The sequence below is a fragment of the Leucoraja erinacea genome, chromosome 20 (genome assembly GCF_028641065.1).
Source record: "Leucoraja erinacea ecotype New England chromosome 20, Leri_hhj_1, whole genome shotgun sequence".
In the NCBI taxonomy this organism is placed as follows: domain Eukaryota; kingdom Metazoa; phylum Chordata; class Chondrichthyes; order Rajiformes; family Rajidae; genus Leucoraja; species Leucoraja erinaceus.
The window spans coordinates 22,911,623-22,937,526 of record NC_073396.1 but is presented as its reverse complement, the minus strand read 5'-3'; the positions used below and the strand labels follow the sequence as shown (position 1 = coordinate 22,937,526).

Sequence of the window (25,904 nt, the reverse complement as noted above, 5' to 3'; positions counted from 1 at the left end):
CCCCCACTACCTCCATCTCTTTACAATAATGTAACAAATCTCTCATTGCACTGGCAGTCCTGTCATTGTTAACATTGTAACAGTGGAGCAGTTTATGTAAATGAGATTGTGACGTCATAGCTGTAACTGCCACTGCAACTTCAAGACATTTTTCTCAAAGTGGGTTTTGTAATGTTGAAAATGTGAATAACTTGTAAAATATAACATCAATCTGAACGAAAGTTGATACACCAGACCACAGGACAATTGTGAGTAAAGTCCGTTGTGAGTAAAGTGTCATAGCCGTAACTGCCACTGCAGTGTTCGGCATTCTTTCTCAAACTGGATTTTGGAAAGTTAAAAATGTGAATAACTTGTTAAATACAACATCAATCTGAACGAAACCTAATGAAAACACACCACAGAACAATTGTGAGTAATGTGGTGGAAATATTGTTGTGCTATCTTGTACCATTTTGGCGTAATTTCAGGATCTCACTCACACGCAGACATCCAAAAAACAAAATTAGAGTTTTAGTAATATACTAGACTAAGTTGGGGCGGGCGCTTTCTGGATGTTGTGGGCTGAAAGGACTGGTTTCCAGAGGGCTAGTATGGATATTGTGGGCCGAATGCATTCTTGGATTGGCAGCTCAGTCATTCAAGCCTGTTGTGCTGGCAGCTCACTCACTCACGGCTGGTGGGTTGGCAGTTGACACGGCTATTCCTTGAAATTCCATTTCAAGCAGGGTGCAAGGCCACCGTTTCTTACCACTTCAAACAGGGTGCAAAGCCACCAAATTCAAGTGCGGTTTCATACCATTTCAAGCAGGGTGCAAGGCCACTAAAGACAGCAAGTCATGACCGTTCCCTCCTCCAACTTGCAGAGACTGAGGCACGCCCAAACTTCTGGGTTTTATAGTCCCTCCCCCCTCCCACCAGAAGGGGCGTGGCCTTCATGGCATGATTGACAGGAGAGAGTATCTCAACATTTTTTGAAACACTAATAACTCTTTTATTTTTCATTGATGGGAAAAAATCCTTGGCGCCTGGTGAGCGGAGGGGGACGCTGAGTAAGATGGCCAAACATCACAGCCGTCCGTGGTAGTACTTTTCCTAAAATCAATATAGAGCGCAAACAGGAAGTGGTCAAGATTAGACTTTTAATTATATAGATGGCAAGGCAATATTAGCATTCTCAAACCAACTTTTCAAATAGGCAAGGCAACTTTAGCATTCTCAAACCAACTTTTCAATTAGGCAAGGCAACTTTAATTAGGCAAGGCAACTTTAATTAGGCAACACAGCTTTAGCATTTCCAAACCAAAGACAACACAGCTTTAGCATTTTAGTCAATAATGCCTTACTTTTGATGAAATTCAGCGAGCAAACGCGATAATTCCCGATATTTTGGACCTTTAAATCTCCACGGCAAATGTCCACTGTTCACTTCCGCTGGATTGGCAGCTTCAGCTCCCTCTTTAATTTACCTTAGTTTCTATCTTTTTTTTTCACTGTAAATCTAGGTCGCTGTGCCTCATGGTCACCCCGACTGGCACGATAAATTGCAGATCAAAACCTGGCCGTTTTCTATGCTTTTAACGGGTGGGAAAGTGCGTGTTTTCCCATCCACTAACATGTACTGGATGTCTAGCATGTCCTCCACTTGAGATTTTTGGTCACGTGGGTGCGGATCTACGCTCCAGTGACCTTTCGTGAAATCACCCTATAGTGTGCAGTTTTGGTCTCCAAATTTGAGGAAGGACATACTTGCTATTGAGGGAATGCAGCGTAGGTTCACAAGGTTAATTCCCGAGATGGCGGGACTGTCATATGTTGATAGAATGGAGCTGCTGGGCTTGTATACTATGGAATTTAGGATGAGAGGATATCTTGTTGAAACATATAAGATTATTAACGGTTTGGACACGCCAGAGGCAGGAAACATGTTCCCGATGTTTGGGAGTCCAGAACCAAGAGTCACAGTTTAAGAATAAGAAGTAAGCTATTAGAACAGAGATGAGGAAAAACTTTTTTACACAGAGGGTTGGGAATCTGTGGAATTCTCTGCCTCAGAAGGCAGTAGAGGTCAATTCTCTGGATGCTTTCGGTAGAGCTCTAAAAGATAGCAGAGTCAAGGGATATGGGCAGAAGGCAGGAAGGGGGTACTGATTGCGGATAATCAGCCATGATCACAATGAATGGCGGAGCTGGCTCGAAGGGCTGAAGGGCCAACTCCTGCATCTATTGTCTATTGTCTTTATTTTTTCCTATGGCCCACAAAAATGTGCAAATATATAATGTGGGCCTCATGTTGAAAATATTGGAGGCCCCTGGCTTATAATGTAGAACAGTACAGAAGGGTCCTTCCCCGTTCACCGCCCACACATTTTCTCCAGTGATGCTGCCTGACCCGCTGAGCTACTACAGCACTTTGTGTCTATCTATATAAACGAACATCTGCAGTTCCTTTCTAAAGCAGTGGAGCTTAGGATCAGGGCCATCGGCCCACAATGACCCTGTCCAGCACGTTCCAGGCACCCACCATTCTCTGTGTAAACAACTTTCTCCACATATTATCCGTTAAACTTTGCCTATCTCACCTAAAACTATGCGTTCTGGTTCTTAACAATTCCACCTTGGGAAAAGTGTTCTGACTGTTTCTCACTGCCTACCCTCACAACTACCTTTACGGATTGAATATCCAGGAAATCTTTGAATCCTAAGTCTTTCAGAGGATCTTTGGTCATTAAGTAAATGTAGAAAATGCTGGAAATGCTCCACAGGTCAGGCATCATATGTGGAGTGGCGAGCAGGATTCTAACTCCTTCTCCACAGCTGGGGAAGAAGAGAGAACTGGTTAATTTCAGCTTACAGAGAGGATGGGAGAGGGAGAGATATAGTAAAGGGAATTCATATGCAAAGGCAAGGAAGGGAGAAACATCTCCTCGTATAGAACAAGGAACTGAAATGAAATGAAATGCCTTTATTTGTCATTGTAAGCACTGCATAAAACAAAATTGTTATTGCCACTCCATTGGTGCATAATATACAAACATAAAACACTGGACACAATTTAAAAACAATGTTAACAACTGCAGGTGGTGGTTTACAAAAAAAGACACAAAGTGCTGGTGTAACTCAGCAGGTTAGGCAGCATTTCTATTCTCCAGATTTATTTTCTTCAGAGATGCTACCTGACCCGCTGAGTTACTCCAACATTTTGTGTCTATCTTCGATGTAAACCAGCATCTGCAGTTTCTTTCTACACTTTCTTCCTCCCCAATTCCAATGACATGCAGGTTTGTAGATTAATTGACTTTGGTAAACATTCTAAATTGTCACTTGTGTGTAGGATAGAGCGAGTGTTTGGGGGTTGCTGGTCACGGCAGCCTCAGTGGGCTGAAGGGCCTGTTTCCACGCTGCATCTCCAAACTAAACTAATTCAGATACGATTTAGTTTTGCAAAAGGGGAGGGTGAGGTGGTGGGAAGAACCCTCTCTACCCCCTCTCCCTTTTATATTGAAGTATTATATTGACCCATTTATATTGAGGTATTAAATTACCATTTCTCATCTGTATTTACCATGATGACATGATGCCAGGAAACTCAAGGAAGTTGACAGTGATGCTGGTGGAGCACATCAGCTATGATTGAATGGCGGAGTAGAAGTGATGGGCCGAATGGCATAATTCTGCTTCTATAAATTATGAAGTTTATCAGATATAATGGTGGTATTTACGGTGCCCTCCATAATGTTTCGGACAAAGACCCATCATATATTTATTTCCCTCTGTGCACCACAATTTGAGATTTGTAATAGAAAAAAATCACATGTGGTTAAAGTGCACATTGTCAGATTTTATTAAGGGGTATTTTTATACATTTTGGTTTCACCATGTAGAAATTACAGCTGTTTTTATACATTGTGTCCCCCCCCCCCCCCCCCCCCCCCCCCATTTCAGGGGATCATAATGATTGGGACATATGGCTTCACAGGTATTTGGAATTCTTCAGGAGTGTTTAAATGCGTCCTTAATGCAAGTATAAGAGAGCTCTCAGCACCTAGTCTTTCCTCCAGTCTTTCTATCACCTTTGGAAACCTTTATTGCTGTTTATCAACATGAGAACCAAAGGTGTGCCAATGAAAGTCAAATAAGCCATTATGAGACTGACAAACAAGAATAAAACTGTTAAGAGACATCAGCCAAACCTTAGGCTTACCAAAATCAACTGGAACATCATTAAGAAGAAAGAGGGCACTCGTGAGCTTACTAATCGCAAAGGGACTGGCAGGCCAAGGAAGACCTCCACAGCTGATGTCAGAAGAATTCTTTCTATAACAAAGAAATTCCCCAAAAACCTGTCCAACACCTCAGAAACACTCTTCAGGAGTCAGGTGTGGGTTTGTCAATGACTACTGTCCACAGAACACTTAATGAACAGAAATACAGAGGCTACACTGCGAGATGCAAACCACTGGTTAGCCAGAAAAATAGGATGGCCAGGTTAGTTTACCAAGAAGTACTTAAAATAGCAAATGGAGTTCTTTAAAAGCGTCTTGTGGACAGATGAGACAAAGATTAACATATCGGAGTGATGGCAAGTTCAAAGTATGGAGGAGAGAAGGAACTCCCCAAAGTCCAAAGCATACCACCTCACCTGTGAAACACTTTGTGGGGGTGTTATGGCCTGGGCATGTTTGGATGCTGAAGGTACTGGCTCACTGATCTTCATTGATGATACTACAGCTGATGATAGTACCATAATGAATTCTGAAGTGTACAGATACATCCCATCTGCTCAAGTTCAAATGCAACAATACTAATTGGCCGGCGGTTCATTTTCCAGCAAGACAATGATCCTAAACATACCGCTAAAGCAACAAATGAGTTTTTCAAAGCTAAAAATGGTCAATTCTTGAGTGGCCAAGTCAATCACCTGATCTGAACCCAATTGAGCATACCTTTTATATGCTGACGAGAAAACTGAAGGGGACTAGCCCCCAAAACAAGCATAAGCTAAAGGTGGCTGTAATTGAGGCCTGTCAGAGCATCACCAGAGAAGGCACCCAGCAGTTGATGATGTCCATGAATTGCAGACATCAAGCAGTCATTGCATGCAAAGGATATGCAACAAAGTACTAAACACGACTCCTTTCATTTGCATCACATTGCTGTGTCCCAAACATAATGATGCCCTGAAATGGGGAGACTATGTATAAACACTGATGTAATTTCTAAATAGTGAAACCAAAATGTATAAAAATGGCCTTTATTAAAATCTGACAATGTGCACTTTAACCACATGTGATTTTTTTCTATTACAAATCTCAAATTGTGGAGTACAGAGGCAAATAAATGAATAATGGGTCTTTGTCCGAAAGATTATGGAGGGCGCTGTAAGATGCATTTGAAGACAGATGGATATACGGTACCATATTCCAAAGAAAAACAATTGCCACATAAAGATGTTTTCTCACAGATTTCTCTTGCCAAAAATGTTTATTCTGTCAAAGGATGTGTGACATCAGCGACGCACAGCACACACGTTTTGGTATTTTGGGGATGATGTGAAGCCCACACCGGACACAAGCTCCAGATTGTTCACATTCGGGGGGACTTGAAACCGGAACTTCTGTATCAGAATGGTAAAGAACAGGAAGAGCTCCACCCTGGCCAGGGCTTCTCCAGCACAGGCCCTGCGTCCTGCAAAGGCACAAACATGTCAACGTTGCTCCACTAGATCCAAAGTTTGATTAATTCATCCATCAAAATATAGAAACATAGAAAAATAGGTGCAGGAGTAGGCCATTCGGCCCTTCGAGCCAGGACTGCCATTCAATAGGATCATGGCTGATCATCTAAAATCAGTACCCCATTCATGCTTTTGCTCCATATCCCCGGATTCCATTAGCCCTAAGAGCTAGATCTTACTCTCCCTTGAACACATCAAGTGAATTGGCCTCCACTGCCTTCTGTGGCAGAGAATGCCACAGATTCACAACTTTCTGGGTGAAAGAGTTTTTCTTCATCTTTGTCTTAAATGGCCTACCCCTTATTCTTAAACTGTGACCCATATTTCTGGACACCTCCATCGGGTACATTTTTCCTGCATTTAGCCTGTCCGATCCTTTAAGAATGTTATATGTCTCTATAAGATCCCCTCTCATCCTTCTAAATTCCAGTGAATCCAAGCCCAGTCAACCCAATATTCAGCATGAAATAGGCCCTTAGGCCCACCGAGTCTACGCTGACCATAAATCGCATGTTCACACCAGCTTTATGTTATCACAACCACTCCATTACACACTAGGGGAAATTAATGTACAAACCCACATGTCTTTGGGATGTGGGAGGAAACCAGAGCACCCGTAAAAATCACAAGCAGTCAAAGAGAGAACATGTAAACTCCACGCAGACGGCAACCAAAGTGAGGATTGAACCCGGCTCTCTGGCGCTGGGAGGCAGCAGCTCTACAAGTGGAGACACCGTGCTGCCCTCGAATAACATTCACTCCAAAATAATTAACAGTAATATTTTTTTCATGGTAAAGCAAGACCAATAAGAGCCATTTTAACTCCCCTTCTCAGTCCCATACACACCTTTCTGCCCTTGCAACGTTTTCACTCAGAGGGTGGTGGGTAGATGGAACAAGCTACCAGAGGAGGTAGTTGAAGCAAGTACTATTACAACATTGAAAAGACACTTGGACAGGTACATGTATGTGTGGGTGGATATATATACAAAACACACACACACACACACACACACACACACACACACATGTATATATATACCAAACTTTTTTTAAATTATATCACTTGCAGAATGCTGTGTTTAAATATTCAGTTGTGCTGCTACGAGTAGAAATGTAATTGTTCTGCCTGGGAGGAATGACAATAAAACCAAAGATGTCCAAGAATGGAGAAACATCTTACCCATGGAGAAAGGAGCAAAAGCATCTCTCTTCACAAACTTCCCATCAGCATCCAGAAAGTTGGAAGGGTTAAAGGCTCTCGGGTTTTCCCACTGAGTTTTATCGAAAAGCACCGAGGTCAGTAAGGGGATCACGGGAGTGTCCTGAAAATATAATTTACAATCGCTGTTGTTATTCTGTTTGAAATGCATTGCTGAAAATACGTCCACTGAAGGGGAATTAACAATCTTGGCAGCATTTCCACTCTTCTACCCCTTACACATCTCCAATTTCCATCACTCTGCCAGCATCTTCACCCTCAGTGACATTAACCTCTGGAATTATATCCTAAAACCTCTGTCTCTCTTCCCATCACTCATTTTAAAGATGGTTCTTCAAACTTATGTCTTTGTTCGAGCTTGCACGAATATCTCATGAAGTGGCTCAGTGTCTAACTTTGGCAGGTAAAGTTCCAGAGACACACCTAGGAATTTTTAACCACATTTATTTTCCATTTATTTGTTCCAGGACGTGGGCATTGCAGCAGGATCAGGTGGTATTGCCCATGCCCCTGACCTAAGGAGGTAGTGAGGAGTCAACCACTATTGTGTGTACTTTGTATTTTTATCTACTATTGCGTTGATCTGGTCGTACCCGGGATAAACAGCAATTTATCCCGTTTATCCAGGGTAAGACCAGATCAACACACTAGTAGATAAAAATACAAAGTACAGGAGTAACTTAGCAGGTCAGGCAGCATCTATGGAAACATGGATAAGTGATGTTTCAGGTCGTATTGTACTTCCGGTGGCGCTGGTGTGGTATCTTTTTGTTTTTTTGTTTATTTAGTTACGAAAAAGTGTTTTTTTGTGTTTTTTTTGTGTTTTTATGTGGGGGAAGAGGGCACGGTGCGGGGGATACCGTCCTTCAGCCGCTTCCTGGTGAGGACGCGACTATTATTCGAGTCGCGTCCTCGCCCCCTCCCCCCCCCCCCCCATCCCCACCAGGGCGGCCTACCTACCTGGATTGGCGCGGCCTTTACTGCCGGGATCGTGCTGGGATCGACCAGGAACTCCAGCAGCGGCGGGACAGCGCTGGAACATCGCGGGGCTGGCGATGCCTTACCGGGGGTCGCCGTCTGGAGCCCGGAGTGCTGGACCTGCTGCACCGACATCCTGGAGCTGCGGTTTGCGGAGCTCCCAACGCGGGCGGCGCTGATGGAGAGCGCGGGGTCCTGTGACTCTGCCCGGCTCGGCCTGTGGACTTAGGAGCTGCAGACTCCGGCAGCGGGAGGCGGCTGATCAGGAGGTCCGGGCCGCTGAGGAGGAGGATGCTCACCGTCGGGGTTCGGCGTCGGCGTTCCACCAGCCACCGGCGTGAGGGCTGAACATCGGGCCACCCGAGGCGGCGACTGCGGGTGCTCGGAAGGCCCCGGCCACGGATGAACACGGAGGGGAGGCTGGCTGGACTATGGTGCCATCCTCACCTTGGTGCCATTTATGTTATGTTGTGTCGTGGACTTTCTGTGTTTGTGCTTTTTTTTAAATTCAATTTCAATTTTATTTTTAATATGTTTTATTATTTATTTATTATTTATTTATTTTTTATGATTTTTTTTATGATACTGCCTGTAAGGGAAATTCATTTTGTTGTCTCAAATTGAGACAATGACAATAAATTTGAATACAATACAATACAATACAATACAATACAATACAATACAATTTATTTCCCTTGGAAAGGCACAGTTTCTTCTTCTTGGCTGCTCAACACCCGGCTTGAGATCTAACTATTCCTTTGGTTTATCTTTCATTCGCAAGAAGAAGAAGAAGAAGAAGAAGAAGACGAAGAAGAAGAAGACTCCCAGTGTGTCGGGAGTGCACGTGAAAGTGAGATAACATAGAACTTGTGTGAACGGGTGATCAATGGTTGGTATGGACTTGATGGGCCGAAGGGCCTCTCTCCATGCTGTATCTCTAAAGTAAATTAATTATGGGCATCAGTGAACTAGGTGTGTCTTTAAGTGACCCAGTATCTCAGCGTCCACATTCCCTGAACTATCTTTTATTCCAATGTAATCACTTATTTTTAATTATTCTTCAGCTCCGTTGCAGATTGTACCAATGTCACAGGAGACAACACACACTGCTGCTATTAATCCTGTACATTAACCGCTGTGTGGCAATGCACATGGTAGTTGGGAATAACTCCTCATGATCCAACCCTTTGAATCATATAACACATAACATTACAGCAACTAGGGCAGCACGGTGGCCACCCTCTCAATGCCACTCCACCAATTCCCTTCCAAAAGCACACAATATACCAGAAGCTATGTTATCTAAAATTGCACAAATAAATTTATGAGCATAAGACATCAACAACCCACTTGCTCCCTCCCTGAAGTAAATTTCCAAATATCAGGAACCAATGAGCCACCCACTTCCCTTATTTACCTTTGGGATGAAATATCCTTTAAAGTTTACATCCGCTGTTGTTGAATGCAGGAGGTTCATTGGTGCAATGTTGCCAAATCTCTGGACTTCATGGATCACCGCATTGGTGTAGGGCAAATTCGTCCGATCTTCAGCTCTGGGCGACCGTTCTGACCCAATGATACTGATGATTTCCTCGTGAACTTTCTCTGGAAACCAAGGGCATCGTTAAAGCACTGGGCAGCAGGGCTAGAGTTGGGATTCACACACGGGACGCACAGTAATCAATCAGACCGCTCCTTACCCTGTATGTAGGGGTACTTCATCATCAGCAGCATGGCCCAACGAAGTGTGGTTGAAGTCGTCTCCATCCCAGCACCAAACAGGTTGGATGCCGTGAATAACAGGTTGTTTTCATGGAAATATGTGTTTGGATTACCCGACTCCTGCAATAGATTAACAGAACAAAGACCCAGAAATTGGGTTAGAACGAGGAGGACACACCAGAAGCCCTCTCGCCCAACTGTTTGGGATACGGCAAGATTCTGATTGCAGACTATTTTGGATTGTAGAAACCGATCTTCGTCAAAGCTTAAATATTAAAAAATGTTTTGTGTCAAGTATAATTTTTAAATGTTATTTTATTATCTTTAATTTTACAAGTAAATAAATGTACCGATGTATATAGATTTATGGTCTATATTACTAAAAGTCTGTTCTTGACCGGTTTTGGACACCTGTGCTGCGATTTCCGAGAGAACGCCGCCACCTACGACCGTCATTTTTGGCCATCTTGCTCAGAGCCCCCCTCCGCCATATATGTGCCGAGGAGGTTTCCCGTCGATGAAAAATGACAGATTAATGATTTTTAAAATTCCCCATTCTCTCTGCTGCCCCTGCTGGCGGCAGGGGGGAGAGACTATAAACCAGGAAGTGGTGTGCCTCAATCAGTGTCTGCAAGCTGGAGGAAGGCAGAGTGTCACGTTTCTTTGAGCTGTGAATAACACTGAACACATGTCTACTCAAATGTAAGTGTCCTTAGTGGTTTTAAAACGCTTGCAGAATGTGTCTATTGGTTCTAAAATGTTTGCAAAAAGTATTTATTGGTTCTAAAATGTTTGCAAAAAGTGTTTATTTTGGTTCTACAATGCTTGCAGAATGTGTCTTTTTTTGGTTCTAAAATGTTTTTTAGGTTCTCCCCCTCTTTCCTCTCCCTACCCCTTTCTCCTCTCCCCCCCTCCTCTTCCCCCCCTCCTCCTCTCCCCCCCCTCTCCTTTCTCCCCCCCTCCTTTCTCCCCCCGCTCTCCTCCCCCCTCCTCTCCTCTACCCCCCTTCCCCTCTCAGCACACCCTCTCTTTCCCTCCTCACTCCCCTCCTCCCCTCCACCCCCCTCCTCCCTCCCTCCCCTAAACCCCCTCCCCTCCACAACCCCCACCCTCTTCCCTCCACCCTCCCTCCCTGCTCCCCTCCTCACCCCCCCTCTCAGGCGCCCCCTCTCTCTCCCCCTCTCTCTCCTCCTCCCCCCCCCTTTCCCCCCTCTCCCACCCTCCCTCTTATCCTCTCCACCCCCTATCCCGCTTGCCCCTCTCTCTGTGTCTCTGTTTCTCTCTCTGTCTCTCCCCTTCTCTCTCTGCCCTCACTCTCTACTCTCTACCCCTGCCCTCCCTCTCCCCCCCCCCCCCCTAGATGTGACTGCAAGTTGGGGGCTATGCGTCAGTAGATATGGTGATTATGGGGTAAAAGGAGCAAATTAATATTAATATATCAAGGGCGTAATTAGCGTGTGCGAGGGGGGGGGGGGATAGTTAGTGTGTGTGACGCTGCGTGCCGCCTCCCCCCCCCCCCCCCCCCCCCCCCCCCCCCCCACAACCACACGTTGGGGGAACAGACCCAACGGGTCTGCACTTGGTCTAGTATTTATTAAAATTCATAATTGGTTTGGATATTTAGTTTACACTACAGCACAGAAACTGGTCCTATGTCGAACATGATGCCAAGTTAAACAAATTTCCTCTCCCTGCATGTGATGCATATCCCTCCATTCCTTACATATCCATGTGCCTATCTAAAAGCCTCTTGATTCCCTCTCTTGTATGCTCCTTCACCATCATCCAAGGCAGCAGGGTCCAGGTCCCCACCGCCCCCCGTGTAAAAAACTTGTCCACACATCTCCTTGAAACTGACCTCACACTAGTTATAAAGTTGTAAAGTCATACGGCATGGAAACTGGCCCCTCAATCCAACATGGTCACACCGACCAACATGTCCCATCTACACTGGATCCACGTGCCTGGGTTTGGTCCATATGCCTCTGAACCTTTCCTATCCATGCACCTGTCAAAATGCTTCTTAAAATTTGGGACGGTACCTTCCTCGACTACCTCCTCCGGCAGCTCCTTCCATACACCCGCGACATTTTGTGTAAAAAAGTTTCCTCTCTGGTTCCAATTAAATCTTTCTCCACTCACCATAAACCTGTGCCTCTGGTTCTCGATTCCCCTGCTTATTTTACCTCAATTTCCCATCCACTCTCTACACAGGGGAAGCAATTTTACAGAGGCCAATTAACCTATAAAGCCAGGCATTTTAAGATGTGGGAGGAAACTGGAGCACCCGGAGGAAATCCATGTGGTCAGTGGGAGAACGTGCAAGGTCCACACAGACAGCACTCAAGGTCAGAAAACCAGGTTCCCTGGCATTGTGAGACAGCGGCTCTACCAACTGTGCCATTGTGTGGAGATGCCAGGGATTGAACCTATGGCCTCATCCATGCAAAGCATGCACTTGAGCTACATCCACTACCAATATGTTTTATGTTCGACTAAGCCAGTTGCAGTGTGTGTTTGACTGTAGTAGCATCACAGTTAAGCATAGTTGAATAGTCACAGTTTATTTGAAGCTGGGCTCATGCAAGGGGAGGCATACAGTGCATACCTGCCGCTGTTTTAACAAGAAGGCATCAATAAAGCTCCTTGGGTCATTTGCATCTAGTTTCTGATCATTTTCATTCATAATCTTTTTGATGAATCCAGTAATTAATCCTTCATGTTGGAACATTTTCTTGTGAGAACCAGGAAGAAATCCCAGAATGGGAAATGCATTGTAAAGCTATAAAATACAATTATTAGTATTAACAGCACAACAAGCAATTGCTAGGCAATACTGAACACCAAAGATAGACACAAAAGGCTGGAGTAACTCAGTGGGTCCGGCAGCATCTCTAGAGAATAGTAATAGGTGACGCTTCGGGTCGAGACCCTTCTTCAGGCTGAGAGGGAAACTAGAGTTATGAAAAGGAACAGAAAAGATCAGAGTCGGCACTGATGGCCACAATGGTCCATTGCGGGCTAAGGATGAGGTGATAACGAGGATATATGAACAATAAAACTAGCAGGATGATCAGGATGGGGGAGGGATGGAGAGAGGAATGCAAGGATTACTTGAAATGAGAGAAATCAATATTTGTACATTGCGGGGACTCTCGTACAGTTCAGATGTTACTTAAGTCGGAAACAAGAGCTACTGAGCATGGGTAAATTTACTATTCAATAATGAGACCATCTGAGAGCTCCGACGCAGACCCCATGTGGAGAGCTCCGAGGCGGAGACCACATGTGGACCTCCAACGGGGAGGCCACGGGTGGAGCTCTTCCGCAGAGACCACAGGTAGAGCTCCGACGAGGAGTCCCGATGGCAGCTCCAAGCTGCAGACCACGGGGGGGGGGGGGGGGAGGGGGGAGGGGGGGGGGGGGGGGGGGGGGGGGGCGGGGGGAGCTCTGGGGTGGAGATCACGAGGGAGCATCCAGGAGAACAGCTGGCTGGCTGGCTGGCAGAAACAGCCACATGCGACGGCATTAGTGCTTAGTGCACTGCTACCGAGACACAGAACTCGGAAATAAAGCTAAGAGCTTAAAGAATTGCTTACGTAAGTGCGAGTTTACGTAAGTCACTTATTGCGTAAATCAGCCTGTATTTGCAATCTCAGAGTAAAATGAGATTTACCTGCACCATCAGAGATCCACCAAGTTGCACACTTTCATTCACTCTCTTCACCAAACTAATGAACTTTTCATCATCATAATCAAATCTGTCACCAAAAATTATTGCGCAGATTATATTGGCCACAGCAATGTTTAACTTGATGGTTGGATTAAATTCTTGGCCTGCAGAAATACATATCGTTCACAAGTTAGTGTCAACAGTGTACTCCAATTGATATTTACGTGATACCCTGATCAGTCTCTTTTTATTGAGGTCTGGCTCTTTACTTCAGTGGCAAGTTTTACATGATATTGTTAATGAAGCAATCAGCTAGTTCCGCAAACAGTCAGACTAAAGTGGGAGGTTGAGTCAACGTGGGCTTTGCTGCCGAATTGTGCAAAGATTAACAGCAAAATCTTATCCAACCACAAAACTCACTTTGTTTGGCTATGTTGTTTTTTTTCCTGGAATGGCGATTGTTGTTAATCTGGTCACTGATGCCCTTCAAAGAAGAAATTTGCCATCCATTCCCAGTCCAGTTGATGTACAACTCCACACTCTTGAATGTAGTAAACATTTAACTCTTTCCTCAGTTGAGGAGCAACAAAAAAGTGGGTTGATGATAAATATGGATTTTAAGATTGCAAGGATGAATTACAACAATTGTTCATCCCTGTCTGATGTATAAATAAAACAGGGAAGGCGGCTCAACCATGGCTAATGAGGAAAATTAGGAATAGTGTTAAAATCAAGGGAGAAGCATATACTGTACATTGGCCAGAGGGAGCAGCAATTTATAATATATTTTATTGATATATATTAAGAGATAAGACTTTGCCTTCCATCACTGTGGGGAGGAGATTCACTGTGATGGATGTTTGTGTAAATTGTGTTGTGGCTTGGTTCTTTTTCTTGTGTGTATGACTGCAGAAACCAAATTTCGTTTGATATGATACGTTTCAAATGATAACAAATAAATTGTATTGTATTGTCATTGCACATAAGCGCAGCGAGATTTGGTATGCAGCTTCCATCCGATGTCATAACATAAATAACTAATAAAAATCGGGGGACTGGGAAAATTTAGAATTCAACAGAGAAGAGCTAAGGGGTTAATTAAGAGGGGGGAAATTAGAACATTAGAAAAAGCTTGCGGAGAATATAAAAACTGAGGGTAAAATTTTCTATAGATATGTGAAGAGGAAAAGATTAGCAAAGACGAATGTAGGTCCCTTAGTCAGAAACGGGTGAATTTATAACAGGAAACAAGGATATGGCAGACCAGTTAAAGAAGTATTTTGGTTCTGTCTTCACTAAGGAAGACACAAACAGTCTCCCAGAAATACCAGGGAACCGAGGATCTAGTGGGAGGGAGGAACTGAAGGAAATCCACATTAGTCAGGAAATGGTGTTCAATAACCTGTTGGGACTGAAGGCAGATAAATCTCCAGGGCCTGATAGTCTACAACCCAAGGAGGTGGCTCTAGAAATCGTGGATGCAATGGTGATCATTTCCCAATGTTCTCTCGACTCTGGATCAGTTCCTGTGGACTGGAGGGTAGCTAATGTAACCCCAATTTCTAAGAAAGGAGAGAGAGAGAAAAAACAGGGAATTATAGACCAGTTAGCCTGACATCGGTAGTGGGGAAGATGATTGAGTCGATTATTAAAGATGACATAGCAGCGCATTTGGAAAGCAATGACGGGATTGGTAAAAGTCAGCATGGATTTATGAAGGGGAAATCATGCTTGACTAATCTTCTGGAATTTTTTGAGGATGTAACAAATAGAATGGATACAGAAGAGCCAGTGGATGTGGTTCATCTGGACTTTCAAAATGCCTTTGGCAAGGTCCCACACAAGATCTTAGTGTGCAAAATTAGAGCACATGGTGTTGGGGGTAGGGTATTGGCATGGATAGAGAACTGGTTGGCAGACAGGAAGCAAAGATTAGGAATTAACGGGTCCTTTTCAGAATGGCAGGCAGTGATAGTGTGTTGCTGCAAGGCTCAATGCTGGGACCCCAGCTATCTATATTACTAAAAGTCTGTTTCTTGACCGGTTTTGGCGATCTGTGCTGCGATTTCCGTGAGAACGCCGCCATCTACGGCCTTTTTTTTTGGCCACCTTGCTCAGAGCCCCCCTCCACCGCATGTGTGCCGAGGATTTTTCCAGTCGATGAGAAATTACAGAGATATTAATGTTTTTACAAAATTCCCCATTCTCTCTGCTGCCCCCGCTGGCAGCAGGGGGGAGGGAGGGACTATAAAACCAGGAAATGGTGTGCCTCAATCAGTGTCTGCAAGCTGGAGGAAGGCAGAGGGTCACGTTTGTCTGAGCTGTGAATAACACTGAACACATGTCAACTCAAATAGTCTGCAAGATGGAGCTCTGTCAATTAGTCTCTGTCACTCTGAACTCTGAATGACACTGAACAAATGTCTACAGCATTGTGAGTACCCTTAATTTGGTTTGAAAATGAAAATATAGTTAGTTTCAAGTAAAAAAGCTCTGCCTGCAAATGGTTGTTTTGGGTTTGGGTTGAAGTAAAAAAGGCACTCTCTCTCCCCAATCTCCTCCCTCCGTCTCTCTCTCATCCTCCCTCCCGCCCCCCCGCCCCTCTCTCTCCTCCCCCTCCCCTCTCTCGCCCCCCCCCTCATCTCTCTCCTCCGTCTCCTCTCTCCTCCTTCCCCTCGCTCTCCCTCCGCCCTCTCTCCCTCCACCACCTCTCTTTCTCTCCGCCCCTTCTCTCTCTTTCCCCTCCTCTCTCATCCCCCCTTCTCTCTGCTCTCTCCCCCCCCCTCTCTCCCCCCCTCTCTCTCCTCCGTCTCCCCCTCTCTCTTCTCTCTTTCCCCCCCCTCTCTCTCTTCTCCACCCCCTCGCTCTCCCCCCCTCCTCTCTCTCTCTTCTCTCCCTCTCTCCTCCCCCCCTCCTCTCCCTCTGCCCTCTCTCTCCCGCGCCCACTCCTCTCTCTCTCCCCCCCTCATCTCTTCTCCACAGCCACCTGGAACTCTCCTGCCTCAACTAAAAAACCCCCCCCCCCTCCTCAGTTCACACACGTACCAAAAAAACTCTACCCCCCTCCTCCCCCCCCTCTCCCTCTCCTGCCCCCCTCTCCTCTCCTCTCTGACTACACCCACTGTCCCCTCCCCTCCGGTGCGGGCCCCCCCCCCCCCCCACCCTCCCTCTTCTCCTCTCAACGCCCCTACAACAGGCAGTGAAGAAAGCGAATGGGCATAAATGTGGTCACGGCAGGAGGTGACTGTAAGTTGCTCTTGAGGCTATTTTGCAGTTGCACAGGCCTTGGTGAGAACACACCCTCCCCCCCCGTTCTCCTGTGTCTCTGGCCCCCCCCCCCTCTGACCCCCCCCCCTCCCCTCGCCCCCCCCACCCCGCAGTGTAGGTCACCCTGTGACCCCCAGGTTGGCCGGCGCGGACGATCTGTCATATGCTGGCCAGATGAGCGGTGGTCTGGAGCGGAAGGATGACCACGGAATAGCTCTCCCCAGCCCTCCCTCCCCCCCCCCCACCCCCTGCGACCCCCCCCTCCCTCCGCTACCCGCACTTAAAGATTGCCCCCCCCCCCCCCCCCCCCCCCCCCCAGGAACCCCCCCCTCCGTAACGATAGTGGAGCTGATCAGCCTGACAGCCAATGAATGGTCGAAGGGGCCCCCCCCCTCCCCCCACCGATTGCTAAATGCCTTTTGAAAATGTCTATATATCTATGGTTCCCCCTCACCCCTCCTGTTCCCATCCCTGCCTACAAAATTCCGCTTGTTCTGCTCCCCCCCCTCCCACCTGTGTGTCCTTGTACACTGGGTGCATTGTCAGCCCCCAGTGGAAGAAAGCAATGGAATGTGGCACTTCACCCCCCCACAACAACGGTTCTAGCAATTGTATTGGGCTATGGTGATGACCCATGTATGTTTTGTGTTTTGTGCCAGTTTTGGTCTCATAATTTGAGGAAAGGGACATCCATTGTGATGAATTCTGCGCACAGCCCCCCCCTATGTGTTTTCTGTATTGAGATTGATCCCCCCTCTGTATCCCCCCCCCCACCCCCCCCCCCCCCCCCCCCTGTGTCCCCCCCCCCGCTCTCCCCCCACCCCCCTCCCCTGCGGAAAAAGAAAAATGTTCACAATGTTGGGGCTGTCCAGCCCCCCCCCCCTCTCTCCTCCCCCCCCTCTCTCTTATGGCCCCCCCTCTCACATCCCCCCCGTTCCTCCCTCCTCTTTCCCCCCCCCCTCTTCCTCCCCACCCCCCCCTAATCCCCCCCCCTCCCCCCCACGAATGGATCCTCCCCCCTGTCATTCTCCCCCCCTGTGTTCCCCCCCCCCAGCGGCTGGGCCTGTCTACTCCCCCCCCCCTCTCTCCAGGGTTTCTCCCCCCCCTTCTCATTGTGGCTGACTGGCTGACTCCCCCCCCCCCCCCCCTTTTCCTCTCCCCCCCTCTCATCCCCGTCTATCCCCCCCCCCCCCCTCGTTTCTATGTCTCTCCCCCTTCTGTTCTCTCCTCTCCCCTCTCTCTCCCCCCCCCCCTCCCCCCCCTGTCCCCCCCTCTCCCTCGTCTCGCCCCCTCCCTGGTCCTCTGGCTCTCTGTCTTCTCTGGGGTCCCCCCCCCACCCTCCCAGCGCTCTCCTCCCCCCCCCTCTCCCCCCCTTCCTGCTCTCCCCTCTCCACCCCTTCCTCTCTGTTTCACTGTTTCCTGTTTCACTGTTTTTAAATGTTGCTCTGGCTCTGATTCACTGTTTCTCGGTCTCTCCGGTCTCGTTTCTCTCTCTCTCTGTTTCTATGTCTCTCTCCACCCCTTATCCCTCTTGCCCCTATTTCTGTGTCTCTGTTTCTCTCTGTGTCTCTGCCCCTTCTCTCTCTGCCCCCCCCCCCTCCCCTCTAGCTGTGACTGCAAGTTGGGGGCTATGCGCCCGTAGACAGGGGGGTTATGGGGTAAAAGGAGCAAATTAATAATATTAATATTCAAGGGGGGCAATTAGCGTGAGTGCTGGTGGGGGGGGGGGTAGTTAGTGTGTGACGCTGCATGCCGCCTCCCCCACCCCCCCACAACCGCACATTGGGGGAACAGACCCAACGGGTCTGCAATTGGTCTAGTTTATAATATATACTAGACTAAGTGGGACCCGTTGGGTCCCAGCATCACACGGGAGGGCTTGTCATCCAACGCAATATTCCACCTCTCCAACAATTCTAATGTTGGTGGCCAGTTGGCAGGGGGGGGGGGGGGGCTTTCTGGAGTGCTAGTATGGGTGTTATGGGCTGAAGGGACTGGTTTCCAGAGGGCTAGTATGGAAATTGTGCGCCAAATGGATTCTTGGGTTGGCGTCTGTCAATCAAGCCTGTTGTGCTGGCAACTCACTCACTGACGGCTGGTGGGCTGGTTGTTGACTCACGGCTAATCCTTGAAGTTCTATTTCAAGCAGGGTATAAGGCCACCAAATTCAATTGCAGTCTCTTACCACTTCTAGCAGGGTGCAAGGCCACCAAATTCAAGTGCAGTTTCTTACCACTTCTAGCAGGGTGCAAGGCCACCAAATTCAAGTGCAGTTTCATACCATTTGAAGTAGGGTGCAAAGCCATTAAAGGCAGCGAGTCGTGACCTCTCCCTCCTCCATCTTGCAGATACTGAGCCACACCCACATTTCCGGGTTTTATAACCACCCCTACTGGAAAAGGTGTGGCTTTCATGGAGTGATTGACAGGAGAGAGATTCTCAACATTTAAAAAAAAACTAATAACACTTATTTTTAATTAATGGGAAGAATTCTCTGCATCTGCTCAGCGGAGGGGGACTGAGTAAGATGGCCAAAAATCACAGCCGTAAGTGATAGCGTTTTATCTAAAATCAATATACAGTGCAAACAGGAATTAAGTACATTTACAGTAGTGCCTTTTAACTTCAAGCCAAAGCATCCAAGCCACCATTTGCAGTAAGTAGTGGCTTTCAACTTCATGCCACATCCAAGCCACACCCAAGCCGCCATTTGCAGTAAGTAGTGCCTTTCAACTTCATGCTACCATTAGCAGTAAATAGTGCCTTTCAACTTCAAGCCAATGCACCCAAGCCACCATTTGCAGTAAGTAGTGCCTGTCAACCTCATGCCACCATTTGCAGTAAGTAGTGCCTTTCAACTTCATGCCACCATTTGCAGTGCCTTTCAACTTCAAGCCAATGCACCCACGTCCCCATTTGCAGTAAGTAATGCATTTTAACTTCAAGCCATTGCACCCAAGCCACCATCTGCAGTAATTAGTGCCTTTCAACTTCAAGCCACACCCAAGCCACCATTTGCAGTAATAGTGCCTTTCAACTTCAAGCCAAAACAACCGAGCCACCATTCGTCGTAATAGTGCCATTCAACTTCAAGCCAAAGCTCCCAAGCCTCCATTTGCAGTAAGTAGTGCCTTTCAACTTCAAGTCAAAGCTCCCAAGCCACCATTTGCAGTAAGTAGTACTTTTCAACTTCATGCCACCATTTGCAGTAAGTGGTGTCTTTCAACTTTAAGCCACACCCGAGCCATCATTTGCAGTAAGTGGTGTCTTTCAACTTCAAGCCACACCCAAGCCATCATTTGCAGTAAGTAGTGCCTTTCAACTTCAAAGCTCCCAAGCCGCCATTTGCAGTAAGTGGTGTCTTTCAACTTCAAGCCACATCCAAACCACACCCAAGCCATCATTTGCAGTAAGTGGTGCCTTTCAACTTCAAGCCAAAGCACCCGCCACCATTTGCAGTAATAGTGCCTTTCAACTTCAAGCCAAAGCACCGAAGCCACCATTTGCACTTTTTGCTAGCTTTAGAACCAAAAGACTTTTTTTTTTTGCAAGCTTTAGAACCAATAGACATTTTTTGCAAGCTTTAGGACCAATAGACATTTTTTAGCAAGCTTTAGAACCAATAGACACTTTTTTGCAAGCTTTAAAACCAATAGACATTTTTTTGCAAGCTTTAGAACCAATAGAGACTTTTTTGCAAGCTTTAGAACCAATAGAGACATTTTTTGCAAGCTTAAAACCAATAGACATTTTTTGCAAGCTTTAGAACCAATAGAGATTTTTTTGCAAGCTTTAGAACCAATAGACATGTTTTGAAAGCTTTAGAACCAATAGACATTTTTTGCAAGCTTTAGAACCAATAGACATTTTTTTTGCAAGCTTTAGAAACCAATAGAACATAGACATTTTTTTGCAAGCTTTAGAACCAATAGACACTTTTTGCAAGCTTTAGAACCAATAGACATGTTTTGAAAGCTTTAGAACCAATAGACATTTTTTTGCAAGCTTTAGAACCAATAGACATTTTTTGCAAGCTTTAGAACCAATAGACATTTTTTTGCAAGCTTTAGAACCAATAGACATTTTTTGCAAGCTTTAGAACCAATAGACATTTTTTGCAAGCTTTTTTTAGAACCAATAGAGACATTTTTTGCAAGCTTTAGAACCAATAGACATGTTTTGAAAGCTTTAGAACCAATAGACATTTTTTCGCAAGCTTTAGAACCAATAGACATTTTTATGCAAGCTTTAGAACCAATATACATTTTTTTTGCAAGCTTTAGAACCAATAGACACATTCTGCAAGCATTTTAGAACCACTAAGGGCACTTACATTTGAGTAGACATGTGTTCAGTGTTATTCACAGCTCAGAGAAACGTGACCCTCTGCCTTCCACCATCTTGAAGAGTGAGTGAGGTGCACCACTTCCTGGTTTTATAGTCGTCCCCCCCCCCCCCCCCCCCCCCCCCCCCCCCCCCCCCCCCCCCCCCCCAAGCGGGGGTAGCAAAGAGAATGGGGAATTTTGTAAAAACATTAATATCTCTGTCATTTTTAATCGACTGGGAAAATCCTCGGCACACATGCGGAGGAGGGGGGCTCTGAGCAAGGTGGCCAAAAATGACGGCTGTAGGTGGTGGCGTTCTCTCGGAAATCGCAGCACAGATGGCCAAAACCGGTCAAGAACAGACTTTTAGTAATATAGATTAACGATTTAGACAAAGGAATTCAATGTAACATCTCCAAGTTTGCAGATAACACTAAGCTGGGTGGCAGTGAGCTGCCTTGAGGATGCTGTGAGGGCGCAGGGTGACTTGGATAGGTTGGGTGAGTGGCCAGATGCATGGCAGATGCAGTATAATGTGGATAAATATGAGTTTATCCACTTTGGTGGCAAGAACAGGAAGGCAGATTATTATCTGAATGGTGTCAGGTTAGGAAAAGGGGTGCAAAAAGACCTGGATGTGCTTGTACATCAGTCACTGAAAGTAAGCATGTAGGTACAACAGGCAGTGGAGAAAGCTAATGTCATGTTGACCTTCATTGCAAGACGATTTGTGTTTAGGAGCAAGGAGGACCAACTGCAGTTGTACAGGGCCCTGATGAAACTGCACCTGGAGTGTTGTGTGCAATTGGTCCCCTAATTTGAGGAAGGACATTATTGCTATTGAGGTAGTGCAGCGTTGGTTCACCAGGTTAATTCCTGCGATGGCGGGACTTACTTGATGAAAGAATGGATCGACTGAGCTTATATTCACGAATTTAGAAGGAAGAGAGGGGATCTTAGAGAAATATACAAAATTCTCAAGGGATTGGACAGGCTGGATGCAGGGAAAATGTTCCCAATTTTTGGGAAGTTCAGAACTAGGGGCCATAGTTTAAGAATAAGGTGTAGGCCATATTGGACTGAGATAAGGAAATACTTTTTCTCCCAGAGTTGTGAATCTGTGGAATTCTCTGCCAAAGAAGGCAGTGAAGGCCAATTCACTGGATGTATTCAAGAGAGAGTTAGATATAACTCTTTGGGCTAATGGAATCAAGGGACATTGGGAGAAAGCCAGAATGGGTACTGATGTTGGGTGATCAGATATGATCATATTGAATGGTGATGCTGGCTCGAAGGGCCGAATGACCTATTCCTGCACCTATTTTCTATGTTTCTAAAATATCGAAGGAATTCAGCGGGTCAGGCAGCATCTCTGGAGAAAATACATGCTGCCTGTCCTGCTGAGTTACGGCAGCATTTTGTGTCAAACTTCTATGAATTGAATGGCTGTTACCTTGAATAGGATTTCTCGGATTCTTTAATCCACATCTTACATTATAAATTATTAGAAGTAGGCAGAGGAGAGTTGATCATTTTGCTTCTTCTTTTAGACTCACCTTCGTATGATTCAAACATTTTTATGAGGAAATTGGTTTCTTCAATGATTTTATCTTCGATAGATTTCTTGCCCATTCCAAAGTCCCGCAGAGTGGACATGGTGAATCTTCGCATCTGCTTCCACGATTCCCCATGACCAAAGATGATGCCTGTAATTAAAACCGTCAATGTGACAACTTGTTAAAGCAACTTACAACCAAGTCAAAGGTGAGCTTCACTTTTAAATGGCAAAATCTAAATGGAAAACAATGGCACAAGAGAGAAAGATTTGTTTTAGTGAGGCAGAGAACACACAACATAGAACAGTACAGCACATCATCCATAAGACATAGGAGCAGAATTAAGCCATTTGGCCCATCAAGTCTATCCTGTCGTTCAATCATAGCTGATCTATCTTTCCTTCTCAACCCCATTCTTCTGCCTTCTCCCCAGAACCACTGACACCCTCGCCAATCAAGAATCTATCAGTCTGCGCCTTAAAAATATCCAATGACTTGGCCTCCACAGCCTTCTGTGGCAATAAATGCTCCACTATCGGCCAATCTATTTTTCGTCTCCACCCCTTTCGCTTGCCTTCTCCCCATAACCTGCAACATAACTTCCACACTTTTATACAGTGCCACTTTCAGGGAGCTACGGATTTGCAGCCCAAGATCCATCTGTGCATCAATGCTTCTCGAAGCACCTGCCATTTATTGCATACTTACCCCTTATATTTGACCTTCCATGCAACACCTCATACTGGATTAAAAATTAGCTTGATGGTAAGAAACAGAGGGTGGTGGTAGAGATTTGTTTTTAAGACCAGAGCCCTGTAACAAGTGGTGTACCACAAGACTCGTTGCTGGGTCCACAGTTGTTCATTATTTATAGTAACGGTTTGGATGTGAGTGTAGGCAACATGGTTCATGAGTTTGCAGGCGACACTAGAATTTGTGGTACCGTTGTCAGTGAGGAACTTTATCTATGAATACAACGGGATCAGAGATAAATGGACCGAGCAATGGCAGATTCCATTTTATTCAGATAAATGTGAGGTATTGCACTTCAGTTGGACAAACCAGGGTAGGGCTTACTGTTGTACAACAAAGCCACCTAGGAATGCAGATACAGAGTTCCATAAATGTAATGACACAGGTGGACAATGTGGTGAAGTATGCATTCACAATGGTGAATCTGTGGAATTCTTTGGAAGCCAGGTCAGTGGATATTTTTAAGGCAGAGATAGATAAATTCTTGATTAGTACAAGTATCAGATGTTATGGGGAGAAGGCAGGAGAATGGAGTTAGGAGAGAGGGATAGATCAACCATGATTGAATGGCGGAGTAGACGATGAGCCGAATGGCCTAATCCTACTCCTATTCCTTATGACCTTATGACCATGCTTGATCAAGCACAGTACTGAGTACACGAGTTGGAATGCCACGATGCAGCTATGCAATTCATTGATAAGTCCACATATGAAGCACTTCATACAATTAGAAGCAACTGCGAAGGGAGACGTGGACCAAAGTCTGCGGTCAATGACGACAATCATCATCGGCCTAGCTGTGGACAGGTGTGGAGCAATGGAGAAGAAGCCGGCCAGAACACCTTTCACCATGAACCAACGAGCAACAAAGATCCACAAGATCCAGCAGGAGCTTAAGTCCCTCAAGAAGCAGTATAAAGAGGCCAGCGAAGAGCAACGTCCCCCCCTGGCTGAGCTGCGAACCATCCTGAGGTAGAAGCTGATGAACCTCCGTAGAGCTGAGTGGCACCGAAGACGCCGGAAGGAAAGAGCCAGGAAGTGAGCATCCTTCATCGCCAACCCCTTCGGCTTCACCAAATAACTACTCGGGCAGAAGCACAGTGGGAGTTTGGCTTGCTCTGAGGAGGAGATCGACCGGCACATCCAAACGACCTACAGTGACCCCGTCAGGCAGCAGGAGCTGGGCCAGTGCAACATCCTGATCAAACCACCTCCACCCATCAAGGAGTTTGATAGTAGAGAGCCACTCCTGAAAGAGGTCCATGACGTTGTGAAGAGAGCAAGATCTGGCTCAGCCCCTGGCCCGAGCGGAGTCCCCTACAGGATCTACAAGAACTGCCCCTTGTTACTGAAATGGCTGTGGAAGATCCTGAAAGTCATCTGGAGGAGAGGGAAAGTGGCGCAGCAGTGGCGATTCGCTGAAGAAGTCTGGATCCCAAAGGAGGAAGATTCCAAGAAGATCGATCAGTTCAGAATCATCTCCTTGCTAAGTGTTGAAGGCAAGATTTTCTTCAGCATAGTGGCGAGGCGGCTGACCAACTTCCTCTCCAGCAATGGTTACATCGACAGCTCAGTGCAAAAGGGAGGCGTATCTGGAGTGCCGGGGTGTCTAGAGCACATGGGAGTGGTGACCCAGCTCATCAGAGAAGCCATGGAGAACAAGGGTGACCTGACAGTGCTCTGGCTTGACCTGGCCAACGCCTACGGCTCCATCCCGCACAAGCTGATCCAGACAGTCATGGCCAAGCATCATATGCTGGGCCAAGTGGCAGATCTCATCCTGGACTATTACAACCAGTTCAGCATGAGAGTCTCATCAGGGTCATTAACATCAGAGTGGCACAGACTGGAGGTTGGGATCATCACAGGCTGTACCACCTATGTGATCCTTTTTTATTTGGTGATGAACATGATCGTCAAATCTGCTGAGCCAGAGTGCCGGGGCCCTCGGGCCAAGTCAGGAATGCGCCAACCACCAATCAGAGCCTTCATGGACGACCTGATTGTCACCACTGAGTCAGTGCCAGGAGGCAGGTGGATACTGCAGGGATCCACCTGGAGAAGCTGATTGGATGGGCAAGGATGAGGTTTAAGCCAGGAAAATCAAGGTCACTGGTGCTGAAGAAGGGCAAAGTCATGGACAGGTTCCGCTTCAACATCGAAGGGACACCAATCCCAACTGTCTCCGAAAGGCCAGTGAAGAGTCTTGTCAAGGTGTTTAACAGCAGCCTGAAGGATACAGCATCTGTCCAGGCAACCTGTCAGGAGCTGGAGAGTTGGTTGAGAGCAGTGGATCGGTCGGGGCTTCCCGGCAAGTTCAAGGCATGGATTTACCAGCATGGTATCCTGCCAAGGATACTCTGGCCACTGCTTGTCTACAAAGTCCCAATATCCATCGTAGAGAGATTGGAGAGGAAAGTCAGCAGCTTTCTCAGAAGGTGGCTGGGACTGCCCAGGAGCCATAGCAGCATCGCCCTTTACGGAAATAACACCAAGCTCCAGCTGCCCCTGAAGTCCCTGGAGGAAGAGTTTAAGGTGACTCGGGCCAGAGAGGTGATGCTGTACAGGGACTCCAGTGACCCCAAGGCGGCTCAAGCAGGGGTGGCGGTGAAAACTGGGAGGAAGTGGAGAGCCGGCGAAGCCGCGCTGCAAGCAGAGTCCCGGATACGCC

The 25,904-nt window shown here is 46.5% G+C and overlaps 2 protein-coding genes across 2 annotated transcripts in view; both read right to left on the bottom strand.

The window, feature by feature from the left end:
* The window catches only part of LOC129707123 (cytochrome P450 2K1-like), a 72,904-nt gene that overhangs the window by 5,752 nt on the left and 41,248 nt on the right, over positions 1–25,904 (bottom strand). The window lies entirely within an intron of this gene.
* Positions 3,950–25,904, bottom strand: part of LOC129707121 (uncharacterized) — a 100,595-nt gene continuing 78,640 nt past the window's right edge. The window contains exons 22-28 of the mRNA XM_055651911.1: positions 22,481–22,630; positions 13,336–13,496; positions 12,268–12,441; positions 9,638–9,779; positions 9,355–9,542; positions 6,921–7,062; positions 3,950–5,688 (exon numbers count right to left, since the gene is read on the bottom strand). Coding sequence (XP_055507886.1) covers positions 5,510–5,688; positions 6,921–7,062; positions 9,355–9,542; positions 9,638–9,779; positions 12,268–12,441; positions 13,336–13,496; positions 22,481–22,630 — 1,136 coding nt within the window. The 3' untranslated portion in view covers positions 3,950–5,509. The remainder of the gene's footprint in view (positions 5,689–6,920; positions 7,063–9,354; positions 9,543–9,637; positions 9,780–12,267; positions 12,442–13,335; positions 13,497–22,480; positions 22,631–25,904) is intronic.